The 17,589-nt window shown below is 36.2% G+C and overlaps 1 protein-coding gene across 1 annotated transcript; it reads right to left on the bottom strand.

The window, feature by feature from the left end:
- Positions 1-390: 390 nt before the first annotated feature.
- On the bottom strand, positions 391-14,935 carry znf16l (zinc finger protein 16 like). Its single transcript, XM_073837315.1, has 3 exons — positions 14,161-14,935; positions 6,043-6,225; positions 391-4,274 (listed from the first exon to the last, which is right to left on the bottom strand). The coding sequence occupies exons 1-3, from the start codon at positions 14,870-14,872 to the stop codon at positions 3,565-3,567; spliced, it is 1,605 nt and encodes a 534-aa protein (XP_073693416.1). The 5' UTR covers positions 14,873-14,935; the 3' UTR covers positions 391-3,564.
- Between the last annotated feature and the right edge of the window lie 2,654 nt (positions 14,936-17,589).

The following is a 17,589-nucleotide window of genomic DNA, read 5'->3' as shown; positions in this document are numbered from 1 at the left end:
CATCTATAAAGATGAGCAATTCACTTGTATCAAATTTTTGTAGTCTGTGAGAATTTGTTGCTTTTCCTCAGTGTTTTCCAGGAAAATAGTCTTTCAGTCACACACAGCCCTGCAATCTCCTGGAGAAATGACAAGTTCAGCTGGCAGTGTGTTATTAAGGCGTCGTGATTACTGACGGAGACTTGTCACCCTCTAATAAAGAAAAATAGTTCCTATGTCTGGATGTTGTTCTTTCTCTCAGTCTCTCCTGACATATATGTTCCCCTCTCTTAAATGTCACGACGTCTTTTTCTCGTGCATATCTGGGAGACATTTACAATAGGAATGACTGCGACAGCATTCAACCTGGGTCCATGGCAATTTCAAGGCAGGTTAAAAACAAACAGTCACTTCATACACAAGTGTTATTTTTAATGTGCTTCGATAGCATGTCAAGATGTCAACAACCGCTTACAAATACATAACTCGAACCATATCTTGAAAGTATTTATTAGTTACAGTTCAGTTTGCCTTGTACAGTTCATAACTGATAAATGACAAATTGTACCTTTTTGTGCTATTTAATCGGTAATGTTTGGGATACGTTGAGATCACCGCTATGGAAGAGTCTTCAAATAAATCTGATGGATTTCAGAATATCACGTATTTTTTTCCATTCAGGTATATTTTCCCCAAACGTATAAGTTGTTAAAATACAAGTAGACATATAAACAATTCACTAATATAAATAAAAAAGGTGTTAATAGTGCGATCACATCATTGAAACAAATTGAAAACATAAGGAAACAGTGACTGTCGCGGTGATGCAGTAACATAAAGCATCCACACGATGGCGCTACAGGTTTGTAATGTCTTTTCAAAATGACATTGTAATGCAATTTAAACTACTTGGTTTTTTTTTTTTTGCGCTGTTGAACCAATTTTCAAGTATATTAAAAATGGTTACATTAGTTTTATCCTGGCAAACCCTAAAAAAAGTTAGCAATTAGCATGTAACTTGCAAACATAAAATAACATTTTCTGTTTTATCGTATATATTTTCACAGGTATTTATGATCAGACTTGATTATTGGATACTAATGATTGATTTGGATTTTGACACACACCATGGTATTCTTTGGAGTACCATGTTTGTACACTATTGTTCAAACGTTTGGGGTCAGTAAGTTTATTTATTTTAAGAATCCACCTTTTTCTTCCTCTAAAGAGTTGGTCTGGCTTCCGGTCTGATCGCGTCCAGCTATTTTTAGCTGTACAAAACAGCTGGTTTAGCTGCTTGATGTTGCAAATGGGTGTCTTACCATATTATTTGAATGTATGAAATTAATTATGAACACACTGGTTCGTAGTGCAAACAGAACTACCTTTTACTAAACATTATTCTTCTCGTAGCCTCACCCACAGGCTTACTTCCGCCTTAAAGAAAAAGGTTTCATTTAGCAATGGTGTATTAAGTTGATCAAACGTGAGAATAAAACATTTACAATGTTAAAAAAATAAAATAAAAAAAAATTATATATATATATATATATATATATATATAAATAAAAGAATCCTGAAAAAATGTTGCCGTTTTCAGAAAAAATAAGCAGCACAACGGTTTTCAAAATTGTTATTATGAAATAACTTTCTTATTGAGCACCAAATCAGCATATTTGAATAATGACACTGAAGACTGAAGTGAAATTGCCATAACATTAATAAATTACACTTTAAAGAGTATTCAAACAGAAGAGTTATTCTGAAATATTGTTATAATTTAAAGATATTACTGTTTAAACTGTATTTTTGAGCAACTTTTCAAAAACTAAAAATAATACAGACCCCAAACTTTTGAATGACAGTGTACATATATGAATATGGTAATTATTCAACACAATAGGTATCAATTACAGTCTCACACCATGGTATTTCTTGTATAGGTGGAAGAGGGAATGTCAAGTTTCATCTTTATTAATGTACAGTTGAGGTCAGAAGTTTACATCCCCCTTTCAGAGTCTGCAAAATGCTAGTTATTTTACCAAAATAAGACATTTTACAAAATGCATGTTATTGTTTATTTAATACTGACCTGAATAAGATATTTCACATAAAAGACATTTACATATAGTCCACATGAGAAAAAAATAAATAAAATGACCCTGGTCAAAAGTTCACACCCTCTTGGTTTTTAATACTGTGTTCTTACCTGAATTTTTTATTTTTTTTTTTTGATAGTTTTTCATGAGTCCCTTGTTAGTCCTGAACAGTTTAACTGCCTGCTGCTCTACAGAAAAATCCTTCGAGTCCCATAAATTCTTTGGATTTTGGTGTATTTAAACCCTTTTCAAAAATTACTATAATTTTGAGATCCATCTTTTAACACCGAGGACAACTGATGGACTCATGCAACTATTACAGAAGGTTCAAACGCTCTCACTGATGCTCCAGAAGGAGAAACAATGCATTAAGAAAACTTTTTGAATTTGATAATCTGGGTAAATTTAACCTCTTTTGTCTTCTGGGAAACATGGGAAACTGAAGAGCAAAAAAGATATTTAGGCTAAATAGGATAAATGTACACATCTTCATTCTGTTCAAAAGTTTTCACCCCTGGCTCTTAATGCATCGTGTTTCCTTCTGAAGCATCAGTGAGCGTTGAACCTTCTGTAATAGTTGCATATGAGTCCTTCAGTTGTCCTCAGTGTGAAAAGATGGATCTCAAAATCATACAGTCATTGTTGGAAAGGGCTCAAATACACAAAAATGCTGAAAAAACTAAGAACTTGTGGAGTCTGAAGGACTTTTCTGAAGAACAGTGGGCAGTTTAACTGTTCAGGACAAATAAGGGACACAGCTGTGGATCATTCAGGTAGCAACAAATTATTAAGAATCAAGGGGATGTAAACTTCTGAACAGGCTCATTTTTATAAACTCTTTTTCATTTTCTCTTGTGGACTATATGTAAACATATTTTATGTGAAATATCTTATTCAGGTCAGTACTAAATAAACAAAAACATGCATTTTGTATGATCCCTCTAATTTTGGTAAAATAATTAACATTTTGCAGATTCTGAAAGGGGGATGTAAACTTCGGACCTCAACTGTATAATTATTTAACTTAAAAGACTCACTACTGTTAAATTAGTTTTTGTAAGGCATATTTCACTCAGTTAATATGGCCTGTCATATGCTTCTAAACAGAGTCAGAATGTTTTCACAAAAAGTCAGAATTGTCAAAAATTAACAATTATAAACACATCAAATGATATTTAGTGAAGTCTTGAAATACTGTGTATGGACACTCAAACACTTTATGTTTGACGCTGGAAGATATTATTGCAAAATGTTTCAAAAACAAACATTAACGAGCAGCAAGTTACCATTAAAGATGACGTTAACTACCTTGAACGAGAAAGATGCGCTAATTCGTACAGCTTTACGTTTAAGATGAAACCTGATGTTGTTTATTGTCATATTGACTGTTCTCACATCTCTCTTCATCCGAGCTTTTTTCTCGGATCCTGAACCAGCAGTCGAGGAAGTAACAAACCACTTTTTGTACATATCTGTCCCCTGGCTGTTACCCAGTTTGCACCTTGTCTTCCTGCGCCCATGCTGGACTGTGCCCACTGGCTAACTGAGTAGCTGGCATACAGCGATGACTCTTATATGTGCCTAGATGCCTGAAGCTCCGCCCACACTGGTAGCAAGAATAGGGCGTAGCACCGCTGTGAATGCGCATGTGTGTGTATAAGTTTCCCAGCTCTTTAAATCTGCGGCCGCATTGGGGACAAGCGTATGGACTCTCTCCCGTATGCACGCGCTGGTGCCGTTTTAGTCCGGACAGCACAGGGAAGCCCTTACCGCACTGCGGACAGGGGAAGGGGCTCTGGGCTCCACTGTGGCTGAGGCGGTGGCTCTTGAGGCGAGCAGCGTGCCGGAAACGCTCTCCGCACTCGGGGCAAACGAAAGGCTTCTCGCCGGTGTGGATGCGCTGGTGCTGCCTCAAGTTGCCTAGATAGTTGAAATGACGCCCACAGTCACCACACTCATAGCCGCCCTCCACTTTCTTCTCACGTGCCCCCCGGCCAACAGGTCTTTCTTGGCCTCCCAGAGATCGCCCCGCCTCGCCCGAGTCGCCCTCCCCACGAGAGGAAGAACTGCCTGGGGCCGAGTGCAGAGTGCTTTCGTCGTGATGCATGAGCTTGATGTGCTCCTCCAGGAAAGAGGAGTCAGGGCAAAGAGTTCCACAGAAGGGGCAGATGAAGGTGTGAGAGGAGAACTGCTGACCTGGAAGAAACAGGCAGTAAATCAATATTTCCAAATCACAAACAAAAGGGATCGTTCATGCAAAAAACAACATAAAAGACAAAGTTACTACCATTGCATCTTTTCTTTTTTTTTTTTCTAACATACTGCAGTTCAAATGTTTGGGAATTCTAAAATAAAATATACACTACCAGTCAAAAGTTTTTGAACAGTAATATTTTTTATGTTTTTTAAAGAAGTCTCACCAAGCCTGCATTTATATGTACAGCAAAAACGGTAAAAAAATTGAAATAATTTAATATTTAAAATAACTGTTTTCTATTTGAATATATTTTAAAATGTAATTTTTTTCTGTGATCAAAGCTGAATTTTCAGCATTATTACTCCAGTGTTCAGTGTCACATTATCCTTCAGAAATCATTCTAATATGCTGATTTGCTGTTCAAGAAACGTTTTATTATTAGTAGTATTAGCACAATTTAAAACAGTTGAGTACACTTTTCAGGATTCTTTAATGAATAGAAAGATTTAACAATTAGAATGATCTGAAATAAAAAGCTTTTGTGACATTATACATTATACCATTCAAAAGCTTAGAGTCAGTATATTTTTTGGGAGGGGGGAAGAAATTATAGAAATAAATACTTTTATTTTGCAAGGATGCTTTAAATTGATCAAAAGTGATGATGAACATTTATAATGTTACAAAAGATTTCTATTTCAGATAAATGCTGTTCATCTGAACTTTCTATTCATCAAAGTAACCTGAAAAAAATCTACTCAGCTGTTTTCAACATAATAATAATAAATGTCTTTCAAGCAGCAAATATCTTTCGAGAATATTAGAATGATTTCTGAAGGATCATGTGACTGGAGTAATGATGCTAAAAATTCAGCTTTGAAATCACAGGAATAAATTACATTTTAAAATATATTCAAATAGAAAACAGCTATTTTAAATAGTAAAAATATTTATACATTTTACTGTTTTTGCTGTATTTAGGACCGAATAAATGCAGGCTTGGAGAGCAGAAGAGACGTCTTTAAAAAAAAAAAAAAAAGTAAAAATCTTACTGTTCAAAAAGTTTTGACATGAAAAAAAAATAAAAATTAAGCAGCACAACTGTTTTTAACATTGGTAATAATAATAAACATTTCTTAAACACCAAATCAGCATATTAGAATGACTTCTGATGGATCATGTGACACTCAAGACTGGAATAATGATGATAAAAATTCAGCTTTGATCACATATTTAGTATTACTGTATTTTTGTTCAAATAGATGCACCTTCCTCAATGCACATTCCTGGACATAGTGTGAATGATTTATCATGCATATTTCAAAACAAATATTTAATAATATCTTGAATAATGTTAACCAACAGCTAAATAGTTATTCTTTTTAAACTGTTCCAGTAAACTAACATTCAATTTTAGACTCAATTGTGGTACATTCACCCACCATCTCAACAATTCCTGCCAGATTAAATCAAGTCCTGCCCAATATTTTATCTCACTCTATAATCATTCTTCACTGACAGGGCTGTTGGTAGCACATAGGCTAAAGAGAGGGACTAAAAAACTAAATAAAATTGTTTAACTTACAGTAAACGTAAATTTGAAGGTATGGATCAAGTATTGAATTTAATAAAAGCTAGAGATCAATTCAATGTTTACATTGCAGTCAGAGGTGCACAATACATAATGCTCCCCAGCTGCTTTTAATCTAGAGTTTCACATGAAATGAAAATCTTACTTTTCTTTCCTCTTTAGTTTAAAACACTGACCTGACTCCATTCTGTCCACACTGTCCTCCGCCGGGCTGCTCCTGTCTTCCCGCGGGGAGCCCTGAGTGTCCAGAGGAAAATGGTCAGACACTGACCTCAGACTTCCTCTTCCTCCTTCAGAGTCTTCAGTTTCATCCTCCTCATCCACAGTGGGAACATCTTCACATTTTGTTTCAGTATCAGCTAAAGAAGCAGAGGAGAACAGGGATCAATGCAACTGGGTTTTGCTAATTAATTCAGATGATGAAAAACTTCAAAAAAAAAAAAGTTTTCCTTCAAACACCTTTCACATGTCAGCAGTCATTAACTATGAATTAATGTATGACTGAAGCAAGGCGGATACAATTAAACATTGTAGCGTATTTAAATATACTATTTTAATATACTTCTAAAATGTAATTTATTCCAGTGATGCAAAGCTGAATTTTAATCAGCCATTGCCTCCAGTCTGTCACATGATCCTTCAGAAATCATTCTAATAAGCTGATTTGTTATTAGAATTATTAATGTTGGAAACAGTTGTGCTGCCAAATGTTTTTTGGAACCTGTGATTTTTAGGATTCTTTGATAAATAAAAAGTTCAAAATAACAGCATTTATTCAAAATATAAATATTTTCTAAAATATAAGTCTTTGCTATCACTTTTCATCAATTTAAACATCCTTGCTGAAAAAAAAAGTATTAATTTAGTAAAAAGAAGAAAAGAAAAAGAATAGAAATTTACTGACACCAAATTTATAAAAGGTAGTGTATATTGTTATTGTATAGTGTATAAGGTTCCAAAAAAAATAAAGGATAACTGTTGCCAAAATGCAACCTGGGCTGTTTTTTTTTTTTTACTGTAAACGAGACAAACTTATATCTAAAAGCATAATTACGACAAACGAGCCGTTTTTGAGATTGACCGTGATTTAGTTTTGTGGTCAGTGGCCGGTGAATGGGAGTACTAGGGGCATACATTTGAGCGCATCAAAATCGATTTTTACAACACTAAGAAGGCTCGACCCACCATGACACTTTGCTCGAAGTATCGCCTGGGTCTCTACACATGAACTCCAGCATTGAGAACATTGTTTGTGTACACAGAGTTTACTAAAAAGTAAACTGAACAACTCACTTTCACTGTTTGAGTTTCCGCTCGCTGCCATCTTGCCAGTCAAGAGGTGTCGATCTCAGAATGCGAATGAATGGACTCCATAGGATAAAATATTCGGCTTATATGAGGCTCTTTTTACAACTAGAAGTTTAATATTGTTTTTCACTTGCGACAAAACAACGAATTAGCCGTGCATTTATATGGAAATATGCTTTAGGAGCTATCCATCCTCGCACTCGGAGATCGACACTTCTTGACTGGCAAGACGGCCGCGAGCGGAAACTCAAACAGTGAAAGTGAGTTGTTCAAAACCTTTCTTTTTAGTAAACTGTCTGTACACGAACAATGTTCTCAATGCTGGAGTTCATGTGTAGAGACCCAGGCGATACTTCGAGCAAAGTGTCATGGTGTGTCGAGCCTTCTTAGTGTTGTAAAAATATCGATTTTGACGCGCTCAAATGTATGCCCCTAATACTCCCATTCACCAGCCACTGACCACAAAACTAAATCACGGTCAATCTCAAAAACGGCTCGTTTGTCGTAATTATGCTTTTAGATATAAGTTTGTCTCGTTTACAGTTAAAAAAAACTGCCCAGGTTGCATTTTGGCAACAGTTATCCTTTAAGCAGCACTACTGTTTCCAGTGCTGATAACAAATCAGCATATTTGAATGATTTCTGAAGGATCACGTGACACTAATTACTGCAGTAATGATGCTGAAAATTCAGCTTTGACCACTGGGAAAAAATAGATTGTAAAGTATATTAAAATAGAAAAAAAAAAAACATAAATTTAATTTTATTTATTATTTCACCATATTAATTTTTTTTTCTGTATTTTTGCTTAAATGCAGCCTTGATGAGCATAAAACGTCTTTGAAAACATTAAAAATCTTATTGATCCCAAACTTTTGAATAGCAGTGTATATGACAAAAAATGCACACTCCATGTAAATATGTATACCATACATTAATATTACATGCATCCACATACATACTGCAATGCATGCATACTTAACAAAATTATATGCATCTATATGGATTCCATAATGCATGTAATTTATAAGATGCATGCACAAGGCAATGGAATGCATACTACAAGCACACATATGTATGCAGTATATATTACAAAAAATACATACTACATGTAAATATGTAATATGTACTACATGTGTAATAATAATAATAATATAATCACAATAGTAGTTATATACATTTATATAAAGGGGAAATTTAATAATGAACCATACCCAACACATACCACACCTATCCTAGCTTCTGTTTCAGTGCATGTTTTTTTTTTTTTTCCTCCTTCTCTCCATTCAAGGCAACATTATAGACATCATATGTATGTAAGCTTAAGCTGAAGTGCTGCATTAAAAGAAGGGTGTGCTGCATTAAAATCAACATGCGGTGCATTAAAAACATGAGTGGTATTTGTTGGGTGCAGTTTTAATTTATTTATATTTATACACTTTTGATTATGTATATTCAATGATATAATCTTCATTAAACCGTTACCGTCCATACAAAACATCATCCCATCAATTTATTACTGCTCAATGTTTCTCTGATATAAATAGTGATAAAAATAATGAAAACAACAACAGCACCAGTAATAATAATAATAATGAAAACACTCATATTACTAATACCTTATTAAAAAAAAATAAATAAATAAATAAAATAAATAAATAAATAAATAAATATATATATATATATAATATGTATAAATATGTATAATATTTTGTGAATACATAATTAAGATAAGTGTGTCAGATTTGTAAAAGTTGAGTGAGGTCTGATGTTGAATGTTGTGGTTCTGATGTATAGTTGTAAGGAGGTAAAAAATATTCTAGGGCAAATTTTTCCAGTGTGTTATATGAATAGTGTTTCGGGATTTCCAGTTCAAGAAGATAGTTTTCTTGGCAATGGCTAGAGCTAGGAGGAGTATCCTTTTGTTTGTTATTTCCTGATTGAGTGTTGATAGATCGCCCAGTAGACAGAGTGAAGGGGATAATGGGATGCGACAGCCCAGGAGGTGGGATAGGGATTCAGTGACATCTTCCCAAAAGTGTTTAATGGGTGGGCAGTGCCATGTGGCGTGGATATATGTGTCCGGACTATTTTGTGAGCAGTGCAAGCAAGTTTCTGATGTGAATCCCATTTTAGACAGCCTTTCCCCAGTGTAGTGTGTTCTATGAAGGGTCTTATACTGTATGAGCTGAAGGTTGGCGTTTTTAGTCATGAAATAGATATTATTACAAATTTGAGTCCAGAAGTCGGTATCAGGAGCGATAGAAAGATCTTCTTCCCATTTGGTTATTATTAAACTTAAGGTTTTATTTGAATTGGTTATCATTTTGTATAATTTAGAAAGTAATTTTTTGGGGGACGATATATTAACTAAATCTGCTACTGTGGAGGGAAGGTGAAGACTGATGCTTTTGGTATTGATTTTAGATAAAACAGCTGATTTGAGTTGCAAATACTTCAAGAATTGATTGCTCCCAATACCGTACTCCTGGACTAGGTAGGAAAATGAAACCAATTTGTTTGACTGAAAAATGTGATTAATATGTGTGATACCCTTTTCTGCCCATTTATGAAAATTGAGTGTTTTTTGTTACTTGTGAAGTCAGGGTTATTCCAAAGTGGGGTGAAGTTAGATGGAGCCAGATTGGAGTTTGTGTTTGATGATATTTCCACCAGGCCGTCAGAGCTGAAGCTATTGTCAAGGCTTTGAAGCATGAGTGATGTTTAATGGACTGATTAAGAAATGGAATGTCTGATATGTGTACGATTCGCAGAGTGATTGTTCTATGTCTAGCTAAATGATGTCTGACTGAGTGGGGTGAGTCCATTTATATACGTATTGGAGTTGGTTTGCTAGTGAGTAATGGTAAAAATGTGGGGCTTCTAAGCCTCCTAAAGATTTGGGTTTTTGTAAAGTGCTTAATTTTATCCTTGGTGGTTTATTTTTCCAGTAGAATCGGTTGACGATGGAGTCCAGAGATTTGAACCAATTGAGAGTAGGCTGAGTTGGGATCATTGAAAATAGGTAGTTTATTTTAGGGAGTACTGTCATTTTGATTATTGCTATTATTCCCTGGATGGAGAGTGGTAAATTGTGCCGAAGATGAAGGTCGTCTTCTACTGTTTTTAATAAAGGAGTGAAATTGAGTCCAGTCAGCTCTGACAGCCTGGAGGAAACCTTAACGCCTAAGTAAGTGATGTGACCTGTGCATAGAGGAATGGGTGATACCTGGGCTACCACATCCCATTTAGTTTGATGTAGTGGAAGAATTGAAGCTTTATTCCAATTTATTGCATAATCTGAAATTTTAGAGTATGAATCAATGGTTTTAGTTATTTCTTGTAGAGATGACTGAGGGTTTTGCAAAAAGAGTAAGATATCATTAGCATATAAACTAATCTTATGTTGGGTTTGGGGTGTGTGAATTCCTTTGATGAGTGGATTCTGGCGGATGGCTGCTGCTAAGGGTTCAATGAAGATGGTGAATAAAGATGGAGAGAGTGGACATCCCTGCCTAGTCCCCCTGTGCAGTGTGAAGCTCTGTGATGTTAGTCCATTGGTGTTGACTGTGGCTGAAGGTGTTGTGTATAAAATCTTAATCCAATTAATAAACGACTCCCCAAAGCCCAATTTTTGTAGTGTAGTGAATAGAAAGTTCCAGTTGACTCTGTCGAAAGCTTTTTCTGCATCTAAAGTGACTATGAGGGTGTCTTTCTGCTGTAGTGATGAATAATGGATTAAATCATATAGTCTGCGTGTGCTATTGGATGCCTGCCTACCTTTGATGAAACCTGTCTGATCTGGGTGGATTATAAATGGGATAATTTTTTCAATTCTATGTGCCAGAGCTTTGCTAAGTATTTTGATGTCTACGTTGATAAGGGATATAGGACGGTAATTTGACAAAAGGGTTGGATCTTTATTAGGTTTGGGGATGAGTGAAATAGTTGCTGTGTTCATGTGTACTGGTAATCTTGAGTTTTCTTTAATTTCGGTTATTGCTCTGATCAATAATGGGGATAAAATGGACCAGAAGTGTTTATAAAACTCAGCTGGGAAGCACTCGAGTCCTGGTGCTTTTTTGTTCGGCATTTGATTTAGGGCGATATGAAGTTCTTTTTCTATGATTGGTTTGTCCAGTGCACTGATTTGTTCTGTGTTAAGTTTTGGGAGTTTAATATTATTAAAAAATGAATTAATATCCTCTTGTCTTGTGTTATTATCAGATGAATAAAGTTTAGCATAGAAGTTTCAAAATATTGTATTTATTTCTTGTGGAGAGTTGGTAGGCTTCCCTGCTGAGTCCTTAATAGTTGCAATTGTTATTTTTTCTCTATTTCTTTTGATTTGATTGGCCAAATATTTACTGGATTTGGTGCTATGATGGAAGGTTTCTTGATGGAGTCTATGAATTAGAAATTGAGTTCTTTTATTAATGAATTCGTTTAGCCGGATTTTTTGTTTTCTTAGTTCAGTATATATTTTTCTGTTGGGTTTTTTGCATGTAAAATTTCCAGTTCTTTTATTTTCTTTTCTAATCTGATTTCTTCTTGTTTTTCTATTTTCTTTTTATGCACAGAGAATGATATGATTTTACCTCGTACTAGTACTGCTTTGCCCGTTTCCCAAATTAATGAAGCTGGTAACTTGGGAGAGTCGTTTATTTCTAGGAAGGATGTCCACTCTCTTTTAAGAGAACTGTCAAACTCTGGGTCTTTGAGGAGAGATATGTTAAAGCGCCATCTACTGATGTGTTTATGTGAATTAGCTGGGTTCCATATGAGTGTTACCGGAGCATGGTCACTGATGCTGATGGGGTGGACTTTGTGTTCAGAGATATTTGGTATGATTGAATTACTAGTTATGAAAAAGTTGATGCGTGAGTAACTATGATGAACCGGCGAGTAGGGGTGCAACGGATCGCAGATGATCCGTGATCCGTACGGACCGGACCCCACGGTTCGGTACGCATGTGGTTCGCGGATTACCTGTTAAATTGAACCTTCATAGAGTAAAAGTGTATAATTTGCATATGTTTTGTCTTGCCAATTTACCCATTCAAACTACTTAAACTGCTGCAGCAAAAGAGAACACGCGCGCTGTTTCTTTCTTTCTTCTCTTTTTTTTTTTTTTACCGCTGCCGCACATACCTGAAGCGAGCACGCGCACAGAGAGAGAGAGAGAGAGAGAGAGACGCGCGATTCAAACTGCGTGATTCACAGATTGATTCCTCTTTAAAACTTCTCTTAACATAAATAAAAAGTTATGTTTAATACCCGTTTTGGTATTCTGGTAAACACAGTCGGTTATGTCTTCAGTGAACCGAAACAGCTGAGAAAGATGCGTGCCAGTATTAGAGACGTGCATTAGGCCTTAAAGAGACAGCGTCCTATAAATACCTGCAGTGAGAAGCACTAGTTATTTTACAATTAAATACTAAATTTCTGCACCTGAATACTAGTGTAAATGATTTTATTAGTAAATTTATGTTGTATTCGTCTACACTTGTGATTTTTGTAATTGACTTTATTAGTTCAGCTAGTAGTTTTTGCTGTGGATTAGAAGTACTTAAAGTTAGCATTCAGTAATTATTTAAAAAAAAAAATTTGTTTTGTTTGTTTTTTGCTGATCCGAAAAATGATCCGATCCGTGACTCCAAATCCGTGATATGATCCGAACCGTGAGTTTTGTGATCCGTTGCACCACTACCGGCGAGTAAAATGTGTATTCTCTGTCAGTTGGGTGTTGTAGCCTCCAACCATCACCAAGTCCAAAATCTTTCATGAACTGTATTATTGTGCCAGTTGATTGCCAGATTCGTTTATTATTTGTGGATCTGTCGAGGGATGGTTCAATTACAGTGTTAAAATTGCCTCCTATAATTACCGGGCAGTTGGGGAAATTTGAAATTGAAGAAACTAAAGTGTGAAAAAAGGTAGGGTCGTCTGAATTTGGGCCGTACATGTTGTACGCAATTGTTACCAGGTTATTGTTTATTGATATGTTTATGATAATAAAACGTCCTTCTGGGTCTGAAATAGTTGTGTTATGGACAAATTGGATTCTTTTGCTTATCAGAATACATACTCCTCTTTGTTTTGAATTATAAGTTGCTGAAAATGAGTGAGTGAATTGTGTTGATCTTAGGGTGTTTTGTTTTGAGTCTGAAAGGTGTGTTTCTTGTAGTAAACATATATCTGCCTGTAGATTTTCCAAATAGTTGAGAACTTTAATTTTTTTTTGCCTGAGAGCTAATGCCACGGATGTTCCAGGTTATAAATTTGAGTTGCATGTTAAGTTAATATTTCTATACTGACATGTGTGTGTTTGGCAAACATCAAATACAGAACAATAAGACATAATAACACTAGACAGACCTAAGCATTTACAAAAAAACAAGTAATAAAACAAACAAAAGAGTTTGAAAAACAAAACACAGGTGACTTATGTGCATACTTGTGTGGTGCAAAGTGCATGTATACCATACATTAATACCATACATTAATATTGCATGCATCTACATGCATACTGCAATGCATGCATACTTTTCAGAATTAAATGCATCTATATGGATTCCATAATGCATGTTATTTATAAGATGCATGCACAAGGCAGTGGAATGCATACTACAACCACACATATGTATCATAATGCATGCATATTACATGCATACTGTAGGCAACTACACATATTCTACAAAAAAGCATACTATGCACATGCCGCAATGCAACTACATTTATCTAATATAACACATACATACTAGAAACATGCATAAGACAATGCATGCAACCACATGCATACTATAATCAACTAGACACACTAAAAAGAAAACTTACACCACAACACATGAATACTATATGCATCTATATATTATAATACATGCTTACTATATATGCATTAGGCTATGCATGCAAACAATTAATGCATGGTATATACGTCTATAGTTTGTGTCTACAGTACTCTAGGTTAAATAATTAAGCAGTACCTTTAAACTCAGCTGAGTTCAGTTCGACTCCTGCCATCCACTCATAGTCATACATGCGCTTGCTGGCGGACGGGAGCATGTTGAAGATGTCCGTGTCAGCGTCGGTGTCCGCGGGACCGCTGTCCGGCCACAGACTCAGAGAAGCGTGCGGCTGCGGTTCGGTCCGCATGTCCCGTTCGGACCCAAAGGCCTGGTTGCTGTGGTCGCTCTCCACTTCAGCAGCACCGCGCTGGTTCTTATCCTTCATCAGATAGTCGCAGATCGCGTTGATGTTCTCCTTCTTCACCACGGGCGTCCCAGGTTTGGCTTTCTTCGGGTCGGCGCTGTATTTCTGGCCCGGTGGATGATGCTCTGCTTTCCTAAAGTCCAGGCTGCTGGAGTTGGAAACCCTCCCGTCTTTCTCCGTCGACTCCAGCTTGGCTTTCAGCAGCTCGATCTCGTCGGTTTTCTCGCGGAGCTCCATCTTCAGGACTCTGATCCGAACGCTGACCAGCTTGCGTATCTCGGACAGCGCGGACTCCAGCACCACCGTGATGTTCCTGCCCAGGTGCTCCGTGATTTCGGTCACCGAGCACACCAGCTGCTCGTCGGGCTCGAGCTCGGAGAAATCCTCCTCGTCTCGGCTGAAGGACCCTGCGCTGTCCATAAACACAGTCTGGGACTCCGAGGACGGCCCTGTTTCCAAATAGCAGTGGTTTCTCTTTCGGTTCATGCTGGAGAGCGCAGGCACTCAGCGCTGATGGGACACTGTTTTGATCGTGATGGACACTAAGGATGCAGAGACACCATAGAGCACCAGACGAACTTCCTCCCACTTCGGAAGTTGACAATATAAACAGCGCCCTCTACAGAGCCATCCTGTAGCTGCTACAGGAGATCACAGATAGGTACCGGTAGATAGATGGAGGATAGATAGATATACTTGCTTATACAGTAAAATAATAGCTAAATTTCTTTTATGAGGTCATGTAGTGATGAACTGATCCATCCTTTCTTCATATTAGAGTGGGTGCGGCCATTTGTAAATTTTATCTTTGCTGAAAAAAAAACCAGCTAAAACCAGCCTAGGCTGGTTGGCTGGTCTTAGCTGGTTTAAGCTGGAAGTAGCTGGTTTTAGCTGCTCTCCCAGCCTGGCTAGGCTGGTTTTAGCTGGTGGTTTCCCAGCCTGGAAAAGTGGGTTTAGGAGAAAACCCCTCTAAAACCAGCCTGCTGACAAGCTAAAACCAGCCAACCAGCCTAGGCTGGTTTTAGCTGTTTTTTTCACCTGGGTTGTGTCTGATATCCAGTCTCATCCATGTCCAGTTATTTTTAGCTACACAAAACAGCTCGTTTTGCTGCTTGATATTGCAAATTGGTGTGTCTTGGTATTTTAACATATTCTCTTAATTATGAGCACACTCATTTGTAGTGCAAACTGTTTACTGCATGTTGATATTCTTGTCATTATTTCACTAGAGTGTTTTCACGATGTGTCATCAGTCAGCCGTATTGGTGGCACTGAATGCAAACAATGCCACTGAACTGGATGGAACTTACATATTTTGCTAATTATTGCTGCTGAAAATGGTCAATTATTGTCATGTTTTGGGCTGTATTAATCGGTCAGACCGGGAAAAACATTTGGAGTACACTAGACTGCCAAAAGTTAAAACAAATAAAATTGAAGAGTGCAAAAACTGTCTGAGGAACAAAAGACGTTTGTGGTTGGCCAAACTGAACCAGGATTTCCAGGGCAAGAACCTTGACAACATTTGTGTTTGTTTTTATCGTTCCTGCCATGTTAGATATTAGGCTAATATCTTAATTAATACTGCTTGTATGTATCTTTACCACATATTAACTTGAGTTTGTCAAAATATTATGCCATTTCCTGCTTACTGAGTCCTGTTCTGTATGATTTAGAAGCTTCCACACGTTTTTTTCCATGGTTTAGACAGCAAAAATTAGCAGAACAACATATTTAAAAGTATATTAACCGTTTAATCCATGCTGCTATTTACATCCAAGTATCGCCAATATTGCCACGCATCCAGGTTACTGACTAAATCATGACATAAGTGCAAATCCTCTAGCGGCTAATGAACCGGAAGTCTCACCCATCAGCCTACTTCTGCGTTAAAGAAAAAGATTACCCTGGTGAAAAAAACTGCTAGTTTTAGCTGGTCATAGCTGTCAGCAGGCTGGTCTTAGAGGGGTTTTGGCCATTTTTCCAGTTTAGTTCCACTAAAACCAGTTACTTGCAGCTTAAACCAGTTAAGACCAGCCTAGGCTGGTTTTAGCGTTTTTTCAATTAATAAACTACTTATTATAACACTTAATATATTTTTCATCAAAGACTATCTGTGCTGTTAAAAATAGTTTGAGCAGAACAACGTAATACATCAAAGCTAGTGTAGAAAATGAGAAATGTCTGTTTGAGCAGGTTGGAGGAGGAGAAGTAAGAAGAAACCTCTAGCATTTTGTTAGATTTTAGAAGCAGGAGTAATTCTTTTTGTTTTATAGCCACTAGATGTCGCTCTTTAGACGCCTTTTAGACTTTGGACTTCATGGACACCTACTACATTTCGCTTGTTATTGGTTTGCTCCGTTTCAGTGTTGTTGGTTTTCAGATGTCCTTTGCGAACATCTCAGCAAATATGTTTTGACATGCATGCAAATATGTACACTACAAGTCTTTGAACAGTAAGATTTTTAATGTTTTTTAAAGAATCCTCTTCGGCTCACAAAGCCTGCATTTACTTGATCCAAAGTACAACAAAAACAGTAAAATAAAAAAAAAATAAAAAATCGTTCTAATATTCCGATTTGCTGCTCAAAAACATTTATAATTATTATTAGTATTATGTTGAAAACAGCAGAGCAGAGTTTTCAGATTTGATGAGAAAGTTCAGAATAACATTTGTCTAAAATATATTTTTTGTAACATTATAAATGTCTTTATTATCACTTTGATCAATTTAAAGCATCCTTGCTAAATAAAAGTATTAATTTCTATAATTCCTGTCCTGAACAAAATGTGCTCAACTGTTTTAAATATTGATAATAATAATAATTATAAAAATGTTTATTGAACAGCAAATCAGCATATAAGAATGTGACACTGAAGACTGGAGTAAAGATTTTATCACAGAAATAAATTACATTCTAAAATATATTCAAATAGAAAGCAGTTATTTTAAATAGTAAAAAATGTCACAATATTACTGTTTTGCTGTATTTTGAATCAAATAAATGCAGGCTTGGTGAGCAGAAGAGAAACATAAAACCAAAAAAAACTTACTGTTCAAAAACTTTTGACTATTTAATTTGACATGTTCTTGCAGTTTCTCCTAAAAGTTCCTCTTTGAATTATCCTTCTAATTACAAAAAGTACTTACAATATAAACACACAGTGAGCCCACACTTAGACAAAAATAGATGACTCAAAAA

Source organism: Garra rufa, chromosome 3 (assembly GCF_049309525.1).
Source record: "Garra rufa chromosome 3, GarRuf1.0, whole genome shotgun sequence".
In the NCBI taxonomy this organism is placed as follows: Eukaryota; Metazoa; Chordata; class Actinopteri; order Cypriniformes; family Cyprinidae; genus Garra; species Garra rufa.
The sequence above is the reverse complement of the archived record's forward strand: the minus strand, read 5'-3'. Positions and strand labels throughout refer to the sequence as shown.

Coding starts and splice junctions, on each gene's coding strand:
- znf16l (XM_073837315.1), bottom strand. CDS start 14,872: ATGAACCGAAAGAGAAACCACTGCTATTTGGAAACAGGGCCGTCCTCG. Junction 6,226..14,160: donor GAACTCAGCTGAGTTTAAAG/GTACTGCTTAAT, acceptor CTGCTTCTTTAG/CTGATACTGAAACAAAATGT. Junction 4,275..6,042: donor TGTGGACAGAATGGAGTCAG/GTCAGTGTTTTA, acceptor TGTTTCTTCCAG/GTCAGCAGTTCTCCTCTCAC.